Raw genomic sequence first — 17,436 nt, 5'->3', positions numbered from 1 at the left:
AGAGAGAGTTAAATGAAGCACAGTTTGGTTTCAGGGGAACAGGGGAAGCTATTACTATGGATATTGGGGGAAAGAATGATTGAGTGCAATAAAGATTTATATCTATGCTTTGTGGATTACAAAAAACCTTTCAATAATGTTAATCACTTATTTCATTTGATATTTTGCATAAAATAGGAATAGATGAAAAAATTATCAGACTATTGTTCAGAATATATAAAATTCAAGAATCCAGGATTAGATTTGAAGGAGAGGATACTGAATGGATCCCCCATAAGAAAGGGTGTGGGATGTCCCACTCCTTTTTAATGCCTATAGTGAATGGATGATGATGGGAGGCCTTGGAAGATCTAAAGGATGGAATAAAGATAAATGGACATCTGATAAATAATATAAGATATACAGATAATATTGTACTTATGAGTGAAACAGAGGAAGGTTTGCAAAGAATTTTGAATTGACTGAACAGAGTTGGAAATGAGAGAGATAAAATGAAAATAAACGTTCAAAAGACAAAAGTGATGAAGATTTCAAGGAAAGGAAAGGATGAGGTGGAAATCACTTTGAACAGACAAGGAATAGAGAATGTAAAAAGTTTTGAATACCATGGGAGTTGGATAACAGATGACAATAGAACTGATTATGAAATTAAGAAAACAGAATTAAAAAAGCAAAAGCAGCATTTTTCCAAATATACCACATATTAGGAAACAGAAAAACAGTTAAAAGTAAGAATCCTCAAGACAATGAACTGGAGCATGGGGACATATGGATGTGAGTCCTGGACAATCAATAAAGAAATGAGTGACTGATTGAATGCGCTTGAAATGTGGTGCTTGAGAAAAATGGATTGTATCAACTGGACTGAAAGAGTGAGCAATGAAGAACTTATTAAAAGATTCAAGATGAAAAGAGACTATATGGCTATCCAAAAGAAGAAAAATAGCATTCACAGGACATTGATGAGGGGTTCTTCTGGAGAGCTCTCCAGAATCATATTGCAGGATGGTGGAGGGAAGGAGAGGAAGACCACGACTGCAATGGGAAGACAACATCAAAGACTGGACGGGAAAGAGATAGAGAACATGGAAGCAGACTGTTCATCAGCTGCAACCCTCTTAATAGAGAAGGCCATGGGATTAGATTAGAATATGTGGCCAGTAGAAGGAAGAATGATTATTGGAGGATGATGTTGGTCAGTGATAATGGGAGAATGATAAACACAGAGGAGAATAGAGGTGTTTAATGAACAGTTCATTAAAGTATTCCATCATTGTGATTGTAACATAATGCAGAATTTGAGATCAATGGTATTATGTGGGATGGTGTGTGTGTGTGTGTGTGTGAACAAGAGGTATATGAGGAATTGAGTAAACTTGATGTCAGCAAGGCCATGGGATTTGATGGTATCATGCATATCTTGAGAGAATGTTCCAGGGAGTTAACAACAGCTTCAGTGTACATTTTTAACACGAGTCTTAAATTATTTTAGGTTCCAAAGGAGTGGAAAGATGGCAAAATTGTTCATAAAGGGGGTGATAAGACTAAGGCTTCAAATTATAGGCCAATGTGCTTGTCTGGAATTGTAGTCAAGGTGTTTAGAGAAGCTAGTGAAGACAAGGATTTAGAACTGGATGGACAGCAGTAGAATTCTCTTTAATGGACAGCATGGGTTTGCGAAAGGAAGATCGTGTTTTAATAATCTACTGAACAAAGTGATGAATACATTGGACAAGGGAAATGCATATACAATAGTATATTTAGATTTTGCTGATGCTTTGATAGATTGCCACATGACAAACTAGTAGTTAAACTGGAAGATGGGGTTGGATAGTGCATTAGATTTGGAGACTGGCTATGTAATTGATATCAGTAATTTGTGATATCCCAGAAAAGGAAAGTCATTAGTAGCATGTGTCCCCCCTCCCCAACTGTCTGTTTTTGGGACATTGTTGTTTAATTTGTATGTAAATGACATTGGAAAGGACTTAAATGTGATATACAGTTGTTTGTAGATGTGCAAAGTTGAGGAAAGTTATGAGAAGTAGAGCAGGTGTTGTAGCCTTGCAAGAGGACCTAAATAGACTGTCTGAATGGGTGAGTGCATGGGGATGTCAGTATAATGTTACAAGGTGTGAGGTTTTAAAATTTGGGAATCAAAGGTGGGATGCAGAGTATAGGATTGGTGGGGATATTGTGGAGGAGATGAAGGATTTGGAGGTTGTGGTGGATAGGAACTTGAAATTTTGTGGACATTTTTACTAAAATTGTGAGGACAACAGCAGATTATGCGAATGGTGCAGAGAACATTGATGTGTAGAAATAAGGATGTTTTGATTCTATCGTGCAAGACTGATCAGGCTGCATATGGTTTACTGTGCACAGATTTGGTTGCCAGGTTTTCGAAAGGATGAGGAGATGTTGGAGAGCGGTAGAGATGATTGACCGAGTTGGTTTCTAGTTCTCTGGAATGTGGAATATGAGAACAGACTGATATAATACAAATTACAGAGCCTAGTGGATAGAAGGAAGAATGGAGACATGATCGAGATGTACAAGTTGGTAAGGGGTAATTACCAGATTGACATGGGTGAGATGTTTCATAGAATATCTGGAGGGGGTGGGTGAGAATGAGAGACCATCTCTGGAAGTTTTATATGGTTATGTGTAAGCAAGGATTTGAGGAGTAGATTTTTTGTGCTGGGAGTGGTGGGTGATTGAGATGCATTGCCTGAGAGTGTGGTGAGTACAGGAACAGTGAATGCATTTAAGGTACGATAAGCTGTGCATGTGAAAGTGGGACCTCCCACAACGAGTCTCATGATTACATGGAAGTCTGTTGATGATAATAATAATAACAACAATATCAAAAAAGACCAACAGAGCACTCCATTATCACATTCACACCAAGAATCAGCCAACATGGGGCTGAACAGAACCTGGGTGAGGAGTGAAAGAGATGGGATGATGAATAATATGTTGAATTCTATCTCAACCTGCATCAGCGTTTTGTGTGATGAGTCACAGATACTCATGGTCATCAAACTTTCAGGTTTAGAGACAAGAATTTTAATGCTTTATGTAATTTCTGTTAATATCCTACTCTTTCCTGGATTAAATTATAAATATATCTAATTTTAAAACCAGAACAAGGACCGTATAAACATCAATGACCATATTATTTTATCACTTTAGTTATCAAAATGTTATTCTCTTGAAAATAAAATGGAGTGAATTGTAAAAAAAAAAAATAATAAAAATAAATTACAGATTAGAGTTCTTCAAATTAAATTCAACTTTTTTTAATTCAATTATTTTTTTACTCTCCCATTTGTTGTTGCCACATGGCTCACCTCCCACTCATGATCCTAAAAGGAAAAAATCTGTCTTGATAGGTGGATGTACTAAATACTCTGAAAGAATTATCAAAAAAATTGCAGTTTTCTTCCTTTTCAAAATTGTTTAGGCTGAAGAGAAGAAAAAATATAACAGGACCAATGTTGCTTTATACTCGCCTATCAAGAGTATCTTTCTTAAATATTTCAAAAGTTATGTAGGGGAACCAAATTTTTATTTGGTCCCCACATAACTTGTTTGAGCTTCAAGGTTAGCTGGTTTAAACATGTTTTTTTTTTTTTTATTTAATTTTATTTATGTTCTTCTATGAAAAAAATTGAGACAATTTTTTTTATAGAAGAACTTAATCATGATGATTTTGGGCATATAAAGCACACAAAAAATAAGACTCGTGGACCTAGGGCCTATGTGATAGAGTACAAAATGAGGGGGAAAAGCATTTGAAACACCCAAAGAAGTGGGTGGTTGGAAAAAATTAGAATGCCATCTTGGAAAAAATTAGAATGCTGGAAAATGCAAAAAGAAAAAAAAAACACTTGGAGCATTAGAATGACAAAATAAATCAGAAATTAAACAGTCTGGGAATGAGCTGTAATTAATTTTAAAACTCTCCAAAACTTTAAAAATTCTGTGGATCTGTTAAATAATAATTGCTTCTATAATTAACAGGATTACGTGCCTTCGTAGCACAATTGGAAGAACGATAGTACATTGCACCCTTCAATTGGAATAGGCCTAAGTTCAATTCTCGTCATGATGGCAGGAATCTTTATATGGACTTTTTCAATCAAAGGCGAGTTAGCCGATCTCATATGGAGGTAGCAGGGTTTTTCCTCCTGGCAACTCAGGTTTTTCATCCCACATACAGACAAATGCCCTTCAGAACGCATGCAATTTACAGACAAAAAATACTAGTGGTGGGCAGTAGATGGCGTTGATGGAGATGATTGGTAGTAGAGGTTCGGTGTAGTGATGGAGACAGTTGTATAGTAGGTGTCCTCCCTCAATGAGTCTTCAGACTCCTTGGAGGCATCACGAATAATAATAATAATAATTCCATGAGAAATGTAAAAAAAAAAGTCCCCCCCCCCTACCCTAAGGATAAGGTAACCAAGTAATTCACTTTTATCAAAATATGATAAAAGCTATGCACCTTAAATTTCATTTTCAATTTGGTGATTTCACATGTAATAACCCATGTTTTAAGAGAATGTGCTAAGGAACTGACAGCTCCATTGATCTGGCTGTTTGATAAAGTATAGCTACTGGAAAAACCAAGGAATGCAAGGAGAGTAAAATATTACTAATGCTTAAGGACATTGGTAGAATGGTGATGTCAGACTATAATAGATCAGTTTGTATTTCTTCTATAATTGTTAGGATTTTGAAAAAATTAATATGTGATTGTGTGCAAAATAGGGTAGTGAGGGTATTGTCTATGGGAGGCTGTTTTTACTATATACTGAATATAATATTGAAATGAATTTGAATGTTTAGGGTGTGATCCTCTCATCTTTGTCTTGTTTCTTAGCACTGCACAAGATTTCAGATTGAAATGCCTGCTGTAACTGAGTTTATATTTTTACTAAGATAATTGCATTTTTATATGACCACATTTCCTAATCCTAATATTGAGTTTCTTATCACTAGATGTCACTACCTACACTTCATGATTTGAAGAGAGAAATACTTGAAGCCAAAGTACAAATTCACCGATTCATGTCAACTGCAGGACTGTCAAGTTGCTATCTCAAGGCTGATATCACTGAAATATATCAACAGTGGGAGGATGTTTATGAACAGTTAGTATACATTTCTTTATTTAAATGAAAATAAATTATCCATGGGTACTTGTAAAATAATTTTGTTTTGACCAGAGAAATGATTTTCCCTTTTAAGGCCTAGAGGCACTTGAAATGTAATCTAAGGCTTTGAAATCTAGTTTGACCTGCTGAATTATAAAATTTGTGACCAAGATAAACAGTAAGTATAATACTTACTACAAATTTCCCACAAATTCTAGAAGCTATCTGGAAGAGATACTGGGCTAACTGAAGACTTTCTCACACTCGCTACAGTCCCTCTTGTCACAGATTATCTCAGAAAGAGATTATCTGTGATAAGAGGAATGGGAGCGAGTGTGAGAAGGTCATTAGTTAGCCAAGTTTTTTCCAGACAGCATCTAGAATTCATTGGAGGTGTGTAGCAGGTATTATACTTTGTTTATATTGATCACATTTACTTTCACGAGCCGTATTCTATAAAACTGGCATCCATCATTTCCACTTTGTAGTAATCCTAATACCTCCATGTATAGATGTAATATTTACTCTTTGATTAGAATGACTTGAATATGAATCATATCTAGGATGTGAGGGAACTCTTATAAAGGCCTTTTCATTTGAAGATGAGCGAGCCGTTCTCATGTTGAGGTAGAAAGAATTTTCAATCTGCCAGAGCATGCAGTTAACAGACATGATACCCTGGCCTAATAGCATTAGTTACTCGGCCCTTAGATTCTGATAAAATCAATCTTTGTTATCAGTGATTTAATAACAAGGTAGAGCTCTCTCCCTTCTCCCTGCCCTCACTCCACCTATCCTTTCCCTTTCCCTTCCTTCCCACAATAAATTACTAAAAATAAGCATATAATAAGCACAAACAGCAGCTGCTCAAAATCCATTCACAGTCCAACTGTGAATACACTGAATGTACTTCTCTCTCTTTAGCCTGTCTCTATTCTCTGGAGCAGCCTTTCTCACTAAGTGTTTCTCAGGGATTACAATTTCAGATTTTCAAAAAGAACATAATTAGATTCCTTCCCACACATAACCCCCCTGTCCACACATAATATTAATATGCTACAGGTTTATCAATCTCATGCCCGTTGTGCATGAGATTGATATATGTGAAAACATACTGGCACAAAGTTCAGTAAGTTTTCTTTTTTGTGTTCCAAATAAATGACTCCATTAACTAAACACTTCAATCAGGTGAAAATTCCTTATACCAATAAACTGATGTATACATAATTGTTTTTGTAGCCATTTACCTCAAATATATTTAAAAGGAATGATTTAAGGAGGATATCCAGTTACTCGCTGATGATACACAACTGGAGGTGGCAGTAGTTAATAATGATGATATAGATCCTATGGAATGATTTAAATAGATTGGCAGTGTTTGCCAATTTCAGAAGTTTGTGGACAAAAGATAGTAGTTAGTTTAATTTCAGCGAAGTATAAAATAATTCACTTTGAGATTAAAAGATTATAATCTGTGTAATCTTTTCATTGCCATGACTAGGGTGTGATGTTGGACAGGGAGTTGAAGTTTATGGAGCATATTGCAAAAGTGGGTAAAACAGCTCAAAAGATCACTTAGATGTTGAACACATTGACAAATAGTGATAGAGAGCATTATTATTTTTACTCTTCATAAGTCTTTGTACAGCCACATCTTGACTACTGTGTTCCGGTTTAGCCACCTGGGTTTCTTTGGGATGTGGAAGTGGTACAGGTGAGCCAGATACAAGTAATCAGGTTGGTGACAGGTGGGATCTCACAGATCTACCTTTCCAGGGAAGCACAAAGTTTAGTTGATAGACGGAAAAGAGGGAGACAAGATGGAAACAGAAGTTTCTAAAGGGATTTTATAAAATTAATTCAAAAGAAATTTTTATGTATATATGACTTAATTGACGTGATATTGTGTGAGTTTGGACTAGAGGACTAGATTTTTTGTTTGGAGAGTGGTAAATGCATGGAGTAGATTGCAATAAGCAGTCAGGAGTGCTTTGTTAGTGAATAAGTTTGAGAAGTATGATCGATATTGTGTAGGCCTCCTGTAATGAGTGTTTAGATTGCATGAAGTATCTATAAAAACAGGGTGTAGCCTTCACTATTGCAAGTGACCCTAATAAAATAATTACCATTGTCATGGAAGTTGAAGACATGAAAATGCTAATTTTTGTGCTAGGGAATGGACTTTCACATAAGCATCTCCCTGTGTATATATGTAAGTTTACTGTAAACCAAACACATCAACATGCCATTAGGATCCCCTCTCTGTAGTATGTTAGCTTTTCATCCATAAAGAAACATCTAAAGGACTTTAGTTCAACATCTGCTCTGCAGTTTTGGTGCATTGAGAATGACAATTTAAATACTTAACAGAACTTTATATAAGTTTTCATTTCATTTTTATGAAATGAAAACTCAGGTAAAGTAAAAGTGATGTAAGATCATTGTACATTTAGAGCTCCGGTCAGCCTCTTTCAATAGTTTGTGAGCAAGTTTGCTATAGTGAAAGTTGACTGTAATAGCTTTCCTATCTGTCAAAAATAGGATAATTGGGGTGAACATGACATATATACTCTTGGCTGTGCTCAAGGATGGACTCTACCCTTGATGTCAAAAATAAGTAAAGCAAATATTGTCTGCAGTACAGATGCCACAAATGACTCTTAGTTCAATTATTATAATAATAAATGTTGTCACTATGGAAGAATGTTGTTCTGAATACCAGCTTTTCATGGTTGTCCCCTTCCCCACCCAAAAAAAAAAAAAAAAAACAGACAAATTAGCCAGATAATGTATACAGTTAACAGATATAACACTAGCCTTGCAGCTTTCGTTGCTTCTGTTGTAATTCCATCAACTAAGTCTTAAACTTGTAATAATGAATGCTACCACTATGCAAGAATATTGTTCTGAATACTAGAGCAACATTCTTGCATAGTGACAGAATGAATGAATGTCGTTCTGAATACCAGCTCTTATTGATAAGCCAGATAGCCCAATACAGTTAACAGGTTTTATTTATTTATAGTGTATGATGATATAACAGCTGTGAGGTCCCTTTTACAGGGAAGTACAGCACCATCTCAATCCCCCCAAATTTTATCTGGGCTCAGGACTGGCATAGCTGACGAATCAGGCCTATGGCTGGGACTTAAGTATTCCTGACTGTAATCTGTGTGTGTTCATGGGCCAGTTTGCCTGCTTGCAGGAAGAAAAACCCTGCTGTCCATGCCCAAGACCAGCTAACTTGGCTATGTCTGAGAAAGATCCTTAAGCTCTTCACGTCAGTGAACAAGAATTGAATCCAGGACACTCCTTTCCCAGGCATATGGTTGCGAAGTGCATGTCTACTCGGCTAACCAGGTGGATATAGTTAACAGGTATAATGATACTATGCACTGTAGACATAATGTTGCTTTGCCTGATTATGCCACTACAAGTAATTCAACTGAAACCACAATTGAAATGAGCTTGACATTTTAATAGTGATCCAAAATACTAAATTCCATTGAATTCTATCCAGCTAGTGCCAAATTATTAATATTAGTTCGAATGATCATTTTGTTAGTAAAAATATGCCAACTCAAATCAAAATTTAATCTTATGTGCATCCTGAATTCCATCTTTTCTTAAATTCCTTTCAGGCAGGGTGGAATTACTGCAGTATATCATTTTGATATATTTTCTTCTTTGTATATTTAATAATGGTTTGATTGATACAAAAACTGTAATGGCTTGAAAAATCTTTGTAATATTTCCATAATATCACGTTCCAGTTAAATTGATCATACTAGAGTCAGGGAATAACTTGTACAGACAGAACTTACTCTGCAGTTATAGGAAGTTTTTTCACATGGTTAAAAGTAATTTCTTGTCAAGTTTAATTTGCTTTATAACTAAGTGAAAAAACTTTCTGCAGCTATCTCTGATTAAGAGTATTTTAATAAAGTGATAATATATATAGGACTTCTGCATTAATTCAACTTTGGTATCTTTCTGCATTTGTCTCCCACTAATTAGACCTCAGTAAAGGTCAAAACTGGTAATGCTTAGTATTATGCACATTTGAAAGAAAGTGTGCTTCATGTGCAAACTTTGTTTGCTTACACTTGGGTATATAGGATTAAAGAAGAATATAATTTTGTTTCAAGTTTAATTTACTTTAATATAGAATATTTTGAACAGATGTTTTTGTAGCTGTCGTTTGATCGTTATGCATGTCAGAACTGGTATATTGAAAAGAGAGAGGGAACCAAAAGCTCACAGCAGAATTCACTGAACAGCTATATGATTTTTTGGTTCCCAGCAATAAGTTTTCATTTTTTGTCCTTGAAATTTTCATATGGCCTCCTTAGGTCTTGTTGGGCTTGCTAAGCTTGCAAATTTCTCTCTCTCCTTACACTGTGGGTTATGGCATGACAATTATGCCATTCCTGGTTTTCAGGGCATTGGCATTTAATCTTAATGAGTCTTACATAATCATACTGCAGAAGGCCAGGAGAGATAGAATAATAGTTCCACCATTGGCCGCAAATTTGAATGAGAGAGAGACATGGGGAGATGCTCTTTTAAGCCTTTTTTTTAGACAGACTGAATTGTCTGGTGTTTGAGGAGAAAGGTTTCCCTTTCAAATATGTGCCTGACAAACTAACATCGTGGTAAATCAAAACTAATTCTATGATGGTGAAATTTTAATCAGTTTATGGGTGTTGGTTTATAACAGATTATCATCAGAGACCTCCAGGAGTCAATGATCCATGAAGAGGCCATAGATCACCTTGCCAGCTTTATGCCTTTTCTTAATCATTCACACTCACCACTTCAACAAGCAAATTGTTCCACTCTGCTCTGTGAGAGTAAAAAATCTAGCTCTCTTTGCTTTGTGAGCTATTAAACTTCTCCTGTTGGGTATTTCCCAATGTCATTAATGTATAGATTGCACAACAACCAAGGACTGATCCCTATGATCTCCCCCCCCCTCGTGTATATATATATATATATATATATATATATATATATATATATATATATATATATATATATATATATATATATATATATATATATATATATCAGTTTCTGATACTGTTTGTCGGCAATTTGCTTACTATTATTATTTGACACCTCCAGGGAGTCCATAGACTCATCGAGGGAGAGCACCTGCTCTACAACTCTGTCTCCACCAACTGACCGCAAATACACCAACGCCATCTACCACCGACCATCACCACTGGTATTTCTACAATCACAAACATCCATGCCCACGTCAGGATTCGAAAACCTGCAGCCTTTTGGCTGGAGAGCAGATACGCTAACCACTCGGCTAGCCAGGCTGGCATAATTTTATGAGTCAGAATTGTATAATCCAATACTGTACATTCAACAGCCTTTTGTGTGCTATGCTATCATGTATTTTAACAAAGTCCAACAGTATCACAGTGCATCCGTTCCCCTCAGCCATAACATTACTATAAAATGTAAGCAAATTAATCACACATGACCTTCCTTTAGTAAATCCATGCCATTTCTTGCAAAGTATAGCCTTGTCTGTCCACTCATTTCTGTATGCAGGTTCTTACCAACTTCTCTAAAAATATTTGCCACCACCACTCCAGAGATACTGATAGGCCAGTAGTTAGACCCATTGGTTTTTGCACCACCCTTGTGGAACAGAACTATCATAGATTCTTTCCATTCCTGTAGAATCTTTCCTGTGCTGACACTCAAATTATACAACCAGATGAAGTGCCTAACCAGAACATTAGCATACCTGCTGATAATTTGAACAATCACATATGATTCTCATTCAAGCGAATTGTCTGCAGTCAATAAAGTTATTCTTTCTTTTACTTGCAGCATAACAGTAAAATTCTTTTCTGGTTATGAAAAGAAATCGGCACAACCAATTTCTCTTCGTACTCCAACTTTGCTTGCTGTATGAGACTCGTGACTTTTCTGGCCAATTCTCTATATTTCATAACTCCTCTTATCCTTATTCTCATGGATGATAGTTACAGTATTTGGATTGTTATTAATGAACAGGCTGATCTCTCCTTGTGTGATGGATAAAGATAATTTTAAAATTATTACAAACGAAAAAATAGTATTTTTTTAAACCATGCAGAGCACATTTGTTTAGGAAAACTATTTTGAATTGAAATGTACATTATTCATTATATATATATATATATATATATATATATATTTACACGAATCTCCCCTTAGTGTACATTTTAGTACCATGGATGGGTTGAGGCTAGATAATTAGTCTCCTACTCTGGAGACGAAACGTGGTGTTTTTAATCCAATTCAGGCCTGCAAGAAGCGGAGTAGCGATCTCACATCGTGCGTTGAAATTCGAACTTGCAGACTTTTGGCTAGAGAGAGGGAGATGATTCTCTTTCCACTCGGCCACTGATAGTCTGGGTTTGTATTTGTATTTTAGGAGGATATTAGCAATTCGAGATATATGGTCTTTTGTTGCTGACGGAATGTGGGGCGTTAATGCCGAACAATGCAGACTGTTATCGCGAGATTAAGCTCTCTGATTATACCCTCCCCGTCATAGACGCGAAACATAAAACACTGAAGTAGGCAAAAAAGTGCGATTCTGGTCTGTTAATGAACGCTTCGGGATAAAATTCTTGAGATCCGAGCTTAAAAAAAATTTATGCCATACCTGGCCTAGTGACGGAAGGATGAGGGCAAGACAGGGGCATCGCCCGCCTTTGTTCGACTGGTTCTAACAGTTTGGTCCTTGTCTTAGTCAATAAATTGTCCTTCTCGTAAACGTCACAGTTGGAACAGACAGCTGATGGAACGTCAGATTAGCGGGGAGGACAGAGAAGGGGTGACCGGTACTCTCTACCCGAGAAAGCCCATTTACCAACCGCTATTTTCCAGATAGTTGTTACTTTAGTGAGGGTGGTTCCCTGTCAGACCCTGTGATAGCATACCGTTTAAAATATGGTGCCGATAAGGAGCTTACACATGAAGGATAGCAGCTATTCTGTAAGTCACCGTGAGATATCAGGGCAGAAGTACTTGATCTGGCCTCCACCTTTCTCTTTATGTTTTCTTTCTCCTTCTTTTATTGGATGAGGAAATACGGCTTGCTTATTATGCGCGCGCATTTCTCCAATCTTCAGATCGTTTTAAAATGATAATTTCCAAAAGAGAATTTGGAAGGTTAAAAGGCGACTTGTCTTCATAACATTCATTCGACTTGCCTGGCATTAATTACATTTATAACTCCAACGTTTGAATTTGTTTGTGATAAATTCTTGTGGTGCTCCATTTTGTGATACAAAATGATAAAATTATATTCAATAGAATAGCAACCATACTCTATACAGCATGCCTCAAAGGGATATAATCATTTTCATAGCAGCGTTACACTGCTGGCTGGCATGATTCGTAATAATTTTTTGTTCCGGAAACTAATTTTCTCCCTCGTTGGGAAACCTTGATGTAAATTAATGTTGCTTGTATCCGAACTATATTTGTGATGGTTCATTAATTGTGTAAGGGATGAAATCTTTAAGATGCTATTTTACGAGTAGCTTAAAATATTCTGTTAAGCAGCTTTTGTAATGGTATGTTTTGCGATGCATTTTCTAAGAACGTGGAGTAAAGACACACACTTACTTAAAAGCTACGTGGTCAAAATGTTATTATTAACTTTTTCATAGTTTTATTTTTGCAAAGCAGAAAGGGGGATACTAGTTAAATTAGGAGCGGGGGGAGAAATGTGCTTTTGCTAACGACTTTTTATTAGTTTATGTGGCTGTTTCAGATAGAGGAGAAAGCACGTGTGAAGCATATTCCAGCTCGGATGTTCGCTCCGCTGATTCTTTTAGCTTTGCAGCTGTTACTACAGGTTTGGCGATCACGATCCCAGATAGCCTATTACAGAGTACGACGTGTGAAGGGTGTGTTTTTTGTTGGCTTTGAACTTGTGGTTAGAAGTGCTGAAGATGGCTAGTTTGGTTATTTTCCATTACATTGATCTCGGATAAATGGAACGTTTTGGATGCTGTTTTTCTAGCTGTGCTTAAGAATAAAGAATGACTGATACGGATGCTATGAGTTGACAGCCCCCTCCACACCTCTTACCCAAATACATGAAATCACACGCCATCCATTTCCAAAATAATTTAATATCTAAATGATTTTATTAATTTCAACAAACTCGTAGAAAATACACACTAATCCAGAATAATAGCTGTTTATAATTCATATCCTAGAAATATTGCAGCTTATCGTCATCGTGCTTTTTGCTAGAAAAATCCTCAATCAGTTAATTTTTCAGTCACTTTCTATCTCTATTAACCGACACCAGTTCTCACATTTCTTTGATATACTTGATAGTAATCTATAATTAAAAATTAAATATTTTTAAATTATTTGTAACCTTTAAACTTATTTCTTGCCGCTTGCTGCGCACACACACACAGATAATAGTATATCATCACTATAGTCTACATCAGCGCTTCCCAAACTGTGGGCCGCGGCCCCCTTGGGGGCCGTACGTTTTGTTGAGGGGGACCGTGAAATAATGAAAACAAATTGAAAATCTTTTAAGACTAATAGGTTTTTTTTTTTATCTTAAAAGAAACGTATTTAATTTTTATTATTTCTTGGTGCGGCTTCACAAATTTTGCTTCCTGCGTATTTCGGCGCTTAATGAATATTAGTAAATATATGCTTTATTCATATAAGTTTAGTTTCAAAGCAGAAATCTAAGAATTGCAGTTTCAAATATTTCACTTGATATTGACCTTTTGTGTAGCAGTACTGAAACACATCCATCACATTAAATTGTTATTAAACTTCTTTGAGGTTTTTAATTCTTTCTTTATTACTACTCGTTTTACGTTTCATGTGCTTGCTGCAAATGTACAATAACAGTACAGTATATCTACAGTATATCTATGTATATAAAAATATGAAATAATGTGGCATGTCAAATGAGTATGTAAGATGCTAAAAATGTAATATTTGTATTTGATTTTTGCAATATTCGCTGTGTGTGTTTTGTATTGAATATAAATATTATAATAATATATGTCTATATTACGATTGTTTTTCGAGGGGGGTCGTGAAATATTTTAATTTTTCCAAAGGGGGCCCTGACATCCAGAAGTTTGGGAAGCACTGGTCTACATCACAGGTGGTGATGTTATGTTAAGGCGATTTGGAGTTAGTTATGATCAGATTTAATAACAGCTGTTATTATTTATTAAAAAAAACATGAGACGTTTTAACTTGAAATCATTATAGCTTGTTATCCAACACACCTTGCAGACATGCTTGGCTCCTTACAAGAGGAGGATGTAACTCTAGATCCATTAATATGATGGGATGATACCTCTGCTTTCTCTGCCTCCTTCTCATAGAAGAAAATAAAATCATTAAAATTTCTAGTGTCTTGGGTGGAGTAAAATTTGACATCTTGCATATCGTTCCTGGGGAGGAAGAGATACTGTCGTCCACAGTTAACTAAAGAGGAAGCAATCCAAAAGCGGAAGTCTCATGCGTTCACCAAACAGACATAACTCAACAATTTCCCATAGTGCAATTGTCGCTTATTCCTCCTGAACATGAGCCAGTGTGCTTCTGTCTACAAGAGACCTATTTGAAATTTAGTGAGGATCCTCAATTGCGGTATACCTCTACTAATACTTAATACTGACATAGAGGCAGTTCACATTCAGCTCTCAGTAGGATCTCTTATTACAGAATGACCTTGATAAGCTCATGTTGCAGATACCCTTAATGGATGATTTTCAACAGTCAGCTCCTCCTGTTAATGAAGAAGTGACTCACTGAGGGTATAATCACAGTACAGAGTACATCACGCGTCCACGCAGCAGCAAATATCCAAAAAATCAAGCGGTTTCCATCGTTCCCCAAACCATGGTGGAATTTAGTATGTACGGCAGCCAAGAAAGCCCTAAAACAAAGCTCTTGGAGTATCGTCTGCCGATACCCCATTACACGAAACAGTTGTTCTCAAATTTGCTCGTGCCTAAGCAAAAAAAAAAAAAAAAACCTGAATTCAATCCACATCTTCTATCATGAAATCAATACACTAAAGAGGTCTAGGAGAAAAGTTTTTTTATCAGTTTTTGTTGCTGCTCACTGATAATATAAACATTAACGGAAATAAAAGTCAGTTGCTATTAGTTCATCTTCTTGTACTCCTCAACACTTAGCTGGTTGATAGTTATTACTCTTAAAGTTAATTTTAATTGAAAGGCATTGCAAATGGATTGTAAGTCATTTTGCAGCATTCACATTTAAAAGTATTTGTCTATACTTAGTCTAAAACCACGTAATCCATAAGAATTTTTCTATACAGGTTTTATTTAAACTCTCTTGATCGAGAAGTAAATAAAAATTTGTACATAAAGGAAGCAAGAAAAGTATTTACTTTTAGAAAGCCTAGAAACCAGGTGTGTGAGCTATTTGTAGCAAATTTTCAGTGTTGAGGGGGACGGTTAAGTACCAACAAACGTTATTACAGCAACAGAATTATTTCCGATTATATTGTATGAGCTATCACGTTGTACATCATAACTATTCAGCATCTGACCGATGTACATCCGAAGGTTTGTTAATCTGAAAAATTGCTATAAGATCCTGAAGTTATGCACATTCCTCCTGATTTATATTTTATTGAATACTACCGGTAGTTCAATGCAGTACCTAATCTGACAACGTTACCCTGGTTAGAATTGCCAAATTAATTGAGAACAGAAAGTTATAACATACAGAAAGGTTCAGAAGATAAGCCGGAATTGAAAAACCGAATTTCCCAAAAGGGGAGGGTTTCTCCACTTTGACTAACTCGGGGACGGGAAAAATTAAGTGGGAAATCCCCTTTACAACCCCTCTCTCACTAATACACTTCACTCACTCACTTTCACACAGGAACCTAGTTTCCACTGCTTGCATCTTCTACAAATACTTATACGACCACTGTTCATCAGAACATCAATAATATCTCAACTCTGTCAAATCCGTTCAAGCGCGTATAGCAGCCGATCAAAAGTCCCTCATATTGCATGTCCAAACTCCCAGGCAAAAAATTCTCCTCTTCGTTCATCCCTTCCATGCTACCCCTCTAGAACATCTACCATCTTATGTTTCCCAAGGAATAAAATGCGCAACTCTTCAAGGTAAATATGAACAAACTGTGAAGATCTTTTCTTTTACCGATCTAGTATTAAGGAAATTACCAGAAGACTAAACAGGCGCTTCTTGTAGTTTGATTATATTTGCCACAATGAAATTCTTTTTTGAAGTCCATCATGCCTTTATTTTCTGATGAGATATGGGCTGCCACATGTTAAGAATTGTCAATAAAACTCTTCATGTGGCACACTAGATTCACAGAGAAAAACACGAAAAATATTTAGATATCTGCTAAAAAGGTCATTGAAATTAGCTACAACTAAGAAATTACATAAATGTTATTATAATAATTTGACTGAATGGTTAAGATATCCCTTTTCCAACTAACAGGCTGTGGGTTGAATCCCGCCTTTAGCATGGATGTTTATAATTGTTTTTAGGTGGGAGAAAGAATTTCAATGCAATGAAAACGAAATGTTTTCGAGTCAGGCCTCCAAATAAGTGAAGCCGTGGTCTGACACCAGGCATTGAAATTCCTTCTCCCACCTAAAAACAATTATAATTGTTTTTAGGTGGGAGAAGGAATTTCAATGCCTGGTGTCAGACCACGGCTTCACTTATTTGGAGGCCTGACTCGAAAACATTTCGTGTTTGGCAGGGATGGATTAAGCCAACTTTGAGGTCCATGGCAGTAAAATTTACGGGACCTCCTAAAAAGCGTTTATATATGTATGTGCTACAAATATTTTATGGAAAAAAAAAAAAAAAGAAAGAAATATATTTAAGTTAGAGTAAAAAGTGAAATCTTTTCTTCGATTTTTCTCTAGCAAATTCATCAATTATTTTCGAATAATCGATGTTATTTAATACGGATCTTATTAAGTTTTTTTTTTTTTTTTTTTTGTCTCCTGAGCAAGGTCTTCAGATTATGTAAAAAAAAAAAAAAAAAAAAACGTAAAATTAATAGAAAAAATTCCTTAACTCACCCATACCAATGTACTATAGGTTTCTAACCGTCTGTGGGTGGAATTCACCTAAAAATATCTCATTATAAAAATATTTTATTAAAGAAACGTTTCATGGAACATTATTCCAAGTCATTATCCCCATTCGGCCATTTCCTCGGATCTAGACATTT

The 17,436-nt window shown here is 35.9% G+C and overlaps 1 protein-coding gene across 3 annotated transcripts in view; it reads left to right on the top strand.

Annotated features, from left to right (window-relative positions):
• LOC150102479 (uncharacterized) overlaps positions 1 to 17,436 on the top strand; it is a 547,971-nt gene that overhangs the window by 494,608 nt on the left and 35,927 nt on the right. For all 3 annotated transcript variants that reach the window (XM_090399126.1, XM_090399124.1, XM_090399125.1), the window contains one exon: positions 5,008 to 5,159. In XM_090399126.1, the coding sequence (XP_090255252.1) occupies positions 5,008 to 5,159 (152 nt within the window). The remainder of the gene's footprint in view (positions 1 to 5,007; positions 5,160 to 17,436) is intronic.

Source organism: Typopeltis vanoorti, chromosome 10, assembly GCF_054136105.1.
Source record: "Typopeltis vanoorti isolate ZY-2024b chromosome 10, IOZ_Tvanoo_1.0, whole genome shotgun sequence".
Classification (NCBI taxonomy): Eukaryota; Metazoa; Arthropoda; class Arachnida; order Uropygi; family Thelyphonidae; genus Typopeltis; species Typopeltis vanoorti.
The sequence above is the reverse complement of the archived record's forward strand: the minus strand, read 5'-3'. Positions and strand labels throughout refer to the sequence as shown.